Below are 4,909 nucleotides of genomic sequence, written 5' to 3' on the forward strand. Positions count from 1 at the left end.
CCCACCCGCGGCTACGGGAGCTCCTTCGCGGGCAGGTACTGCTCAATGCAGCCGCGAGCCGCGTGCCCACAGCGCTGGGCTCGGACTTGTTTTAAATTCCAACTTTGTGACTGTTTCTGTGCTCTGAATCACAGACATTGTTTTCTACATCCAGCCCGCTCAGTAGTGCAATAATTTGCATTTTGGGTTGGTTTTTTTTGTGTTCCTTCCCCTTTCTGAGACGCTGCGCAGGGGGCAGAGCAGCAGCTGCCAGGTGCCATGCAAAGAGGCACATACATCCTGGGAGATCAGACGGGTATTTCTGTATGACCTCGCTTACAGCAGACCTTGGCAGCCGTAAGGTACTTGTAAGGGCTGTGAAAAGTCAGCTTTCGCTTACAGAGGGGTGTAAAACCCTCCCTGGCGCTGGCTGGGGCTGGCTGTGAGGGCCCTGCGAAGGCCGGGGCACAGAGGAGCCTGGCCACACTTGGGTTTCGGGATGCCCTCTCTTTTCTATTGCTCCCCTTGCAGAAATAGGAGCGAAAGGTTCAAGGTAGGCGAGATCAATTTGAGCTCAAATCTGACTGCGAAGGCTGAAAATGTTTCTCCACAAACACCCAGTTGAATCACCAATTCACCATCCATCAAAAGTGTTTGCAGCCCCTGGGATGCACCTTGATTCCCTCCTCCCTTGAAAAGCTGTTGAAGCAAACGCACCCTTCCCAGATTTCTTCCTTTCCCATTTCCCTTCCACGCCGAGGTCTCGTGGTGCGAAATGTCACCCTGCATTCCTCTTGGACACCACCTGCCCCGTGCTCATCTCATACAACACGTCCCTGAATCAGCCAGCAGAGAACAGGCAGAAGTGGGGAATCCACCCGCGGGATCACCCCAGGAAGGCAGGGTCCCCCCCCTTGTCTCCAATACCGATCCCCCCATGCCTGAAGCACACCAAGAGCCCAAGTGAAACGCTGCCATCACGCACAGAGGTTTCATCCCTCTCCCCTTACCTTCAGCTGCTCCAGGCTCCAGGATTTTTGGTAAAAAAAAGGCTCCACGTGGGGCCCCGATCCTAGACTCCCATTTCTAGCAGCTTCCCTACCGCTGCCCCACGCAGTCCGGATGAGCGGGTCCACCTGCACGCTTCTCGGCTGCTCCTGCAAGAGCCCGGGAGGGAGAGCTGGAGTAGAGAAGATTTATTTTAGCTTCAGTTTCTTTCCTCCCCCTTTAGAAAGAAGAAACAAAAGCCCAGAGGTATGTTATATTAATTTATTTGGGACACACCAAAAAAGGAAAGTCAACAACTGTTAACGTACAAAAGTACAGAATCCTGGGACAAGATTTACTGTCCTGATTAAAAAGGCACCATGGTCCCAAAGAAGAGTAATCAGAATACATCATTTAGAAATCTTCCCCCTGTTGCAGCAGAAACAGAGCCAGGCTTTGGCTCTATCCACAGTCAAACCCAGTTAAAAAACCAAATATGATTTAAATGTGATAAACACTGCTCAGCCTGTACAAGATGTCATGAAAAGAATCACAGCCTAGAAGATGGTCGGACTTTTTTTTTTTGCTTTTTTTTTTTTTTTCTTTTTTAAAACAGCAAAGGTGACAAACCACTAAGTGTATAACTGAGGAAGACAGCAGACTTCTGACGTCTTCAGCTCGACTTTCTGTAAGACACGTCAGTTAAACTGAAACCAGTAGGCTGAGTGTGGGGCTTCTGAATGAAATGTAATTCCCTGTGGTATACAGGAAGTCAGATTCGACAACCTTAAATTCCCTGAATCCCTGAAAATCATAAAGCACTATACAGCTGTGTTCCTTATTCGAGTCAACCCTGGTGGATTTGCTTTACACAGGAGCATTTATACCGTCAGCTATCTTTGTAATACAAAGGGGGTTTTACAGCAGTTATTAAAAAAATTCTACTTCGGCGAGGTCCGAGCTTGGCTATATTCCCTGCTGAAACAGAGCTGCTGGTGTAAAAGCCCAGTGAGAGGCTCAAGTCCAGCATCTCAGGGCTGGAAGGCAAATAGTTTAAACGTGACATAATTTGCACGGGGAAGTCAGTGAAGCACGTCAGAGAGAGGAGGAGAGAGAGGGCTGCAAACCCTCAAGCAGCGGAGGCTGAAGGGTGTTGCAGAACGTGGGTGCGTGCTATTAAACCTGTAACGACACTACGAGTGATGCGGAATATACTCAGTTCACTAAATATTTTGGAGCAACTTACCATGAAGAACTTCTCAGAGACACAGAATAAGGATCCCGGCAATTACTAACGAGCAAGGTCACTGGGAAGCCGATGCATCGCTCGGAGCCGGACGGATCCCTCCGTAGACGGAGGGTCGGAGCAGAGGTACGCCGGAGCCTGCCTGAGCAGCGCGGCCGGGGCTGCCCCCGGCCCTTTGGCGCCCGCGGCGCGGCGGGGGCTGCCGCCGCCTCTTGCGCTCGCTAGCTCTGCTGTGTCCCGGTCGGACCAGCAGCTAATTTTCGTTTCATTCCTCCTTTGGCATAGGACTTCAAAGCAGTCCAAGGACTGATTCATCAAAAGTAAAGGAACTGTCAAAATTATTCGTACATGCATTTATTGTTAAAGGGAGCAAAAGCCAAAGAATGAAACAGCACAAGTTAATGTCAGTAAAATGATGTGCAGGACGGAGAGGAAAGAAACGGGGAAAAGCTGAGATACTGGAGTGGGGAAACCAACATTCACACTGAAAGGTAAATTTGAAAACCAGGCAAGTTTGCGCTCTTTCTACCAGAGAACTTCTGTGGACAAATAGAGACTTGGGGTTTTTAATTTTCAGTGTAGTCTGGCAAGATTTGGGAATCTCACCAGAGAGATCTCCAGCACTGGGTTTCACTGAAAGTTCAAGTCTCTCATCTTTAAAAACCAGTAAAGCAACTCTAACTAAAAACGGCAGATACCCTCGTACTGCGGGTATCCAAAAATCACAGACACGTCACTGCTCAGGATGTACGTGGGCAAGAGGGTTATGCTTTGTTCAAACAAACTCCGGGTGGAAAACTACCGTTTCCACCCTGCTGGTCTGCACGGACCTCGGGGGGCGGAATAGCAAGCCCAGATTCAGGTGCCTTTTGCTGTAAATACCACAGCTACCCACACCTGGGAAGGCTGCTTCTTCCCTATATCCTAAGAAGGCAGGATAACAGTTTATAAAACTCTTCCCATCTTAAAACTAAATAATGCAATTTGCATCCTTCCCCCTATCTTATCCCCCCCCAGAAGATAAAACATTACCACTTCATTTAGGATTCACACCTCAGATCCTAGATTAGGGACTTCATGTTAAAACTCATCCAATTATGGGAAGGTTTATCCTGATCAAGGAAACATCATTAAAATAGAATCTAGAATAAAACATTCAGAATCAACAACGCTTTTACAGCCAAAGCACTCAAATGTCTCCTGATCTCTCTCTCCCCCTCCTCAAGCAAGAGAGCAATCCCTTCACAAAACCGCAGGGTGCCCCTCCGGGACTGGGTAATACAAGCCGAAAACCAGCTTCCTTCCTCGCAGAAATGCCAAATTCTGCTGAAAGGGGCTGAGCACCTTCCACTCCCACCGAAACCAGCAGGAGTTAGGGCTTTTCAGCACACAAATTTTCTATTAGCAACAAGTCCAAGTTATTTCCCTGCAGTAAATCCGAGTCCTGTTTCGTACTGTTAGGCCACCACTGGCTCAGAAATGGTGAGAGACTTCCAAAAACCCACTGATGTAGACAGGACCTTGGAAGAAGAGGCTTATATGCTACGTAACCTTAGATCATCTGCTGTGTTTGAGCCTTCGCATCATTAGCCGCTGACTACTTATCCTTCCAAATTCACATGTTTTAGTCCTTGCCGCTCTTGTCATCATCCCAGTGCTCCTCCCCGGAGGCAGGATGTTCCTGAGCTCTGGCTTGGGGATCTACAACAATCACTTCCGATTGATGGTGGGATTTCAAACTTGCCTAACGTGTGCCACCTCGTACTCCAGCAGCTCTGCCTGCCGACCGCGGCATGCGCTAGCAGTTTTCGACCTTCTCCACAGTCTCGTAGAACCCAGGCCTAACTCTCCTGATGCTCATCCGTATATGCTGGCACTCCAGGGGCATGGCGGCGCTCGCAGGAGTTGTGGTGCACCGGCGCTTCCTTCTGCCCCGCAGCGAAAAGGCCGGAGCCCCGCCGTTCTCCTCCTCCGCAGGGTAGGATTCATCCACACTCGTGCCTTCGTCTGATTGCTCGTCACTTTTGTATTTCACTTCCTTCGCTTTGTTGCCTTCCTTCTCCTCCTTGGCGAGTTTTCTGAAGTGCTCCAGACATTGTATCTTTTGTCTTCTTTCCATCATCTTCAATTCTTGCTTGTCTGTGAAATCTTCATAGTACATTTTTCTTTCGCTTCTTTGATCTTCAAGAAATTTCCACTCGATGCTAGTCATTTTTATTCCACTGTATTCCTCCAGTTTATTTCTCATCTGCGCATCTGTACAAAATACATCAAAGAGCTTCTCCGAACTCTCATTGAATTTGTCTGCTCGCTCAGTAAAAGCCTGGTTCTGTCTCTGCTTTCTGGTCTGATACAATCTGGTAAACTCCTCGTACATTTTGAGGATAAGTTTCTTTATATTTTGCGTCGCGATGGTGTGCAAGTTGCAAACCAACCAGTGCTCTTGCAGGTGCTCAGCGAGCAACTGTGCCGCATCCTCTTTGGACCGCTGGGCCTGGCCAGCTCTTTTGGGCTGCAATAAATACAGCATATTCTGAACCACATCCTTCTTGGTTGGCAGTATTCCCTGGGTGAAACCCGAAGACTCTACATATTCAACAGTCCCCAGAGTCTTCCGTGCTCTCCCCTCGGTATCCAGTGATTCCATCACTGCTCGTTTATCTTGTAGTTATGACATAATCTGAAAGACGAGGGGGG

The 4,909-nt window shown here is 48.6% G+C and overlaps 1 protein-coding gene across 1 annotated transcript; it reads right to left on the reverse strand.

The window, feature by feature from the left end:
• Positions 1 to 3,275: 3,275 nt before the first annotated feature.
• Positions 3,276 to 4,895, reverse strand: LOC104082065. Its single transcript, XM_009585032.1, has one exon. It carries the CDS (start codon positions 4,857 to 4,859, stop codon positions 4,011 to 4,013), a length of 849 nt encoding a protein of 282 aa, XP_009583327.1. The 5' UTR covers positions 4,860 to 4,895; the 3' UTR covers positions 3,276 to 4,010.
• Positions 4,896 to 4,909: the final 14 nt, after the last annotated feature.

This window comes from Fulmarus glacialis, unplaced genomic scaffold, assembly GCF_000690835.1.
Source record: "Fulmarus glacialis isolate BGI_N327 unplaced genomic scaffold, ASM69083v1 scaffold38850, whole genome shotgun sequence".
NCBI lineage: Eukaryota > Metazoa > Chordata > Aves > Procellariiformes > Procellariidae > Fulmarus > Fulmarus glacialis.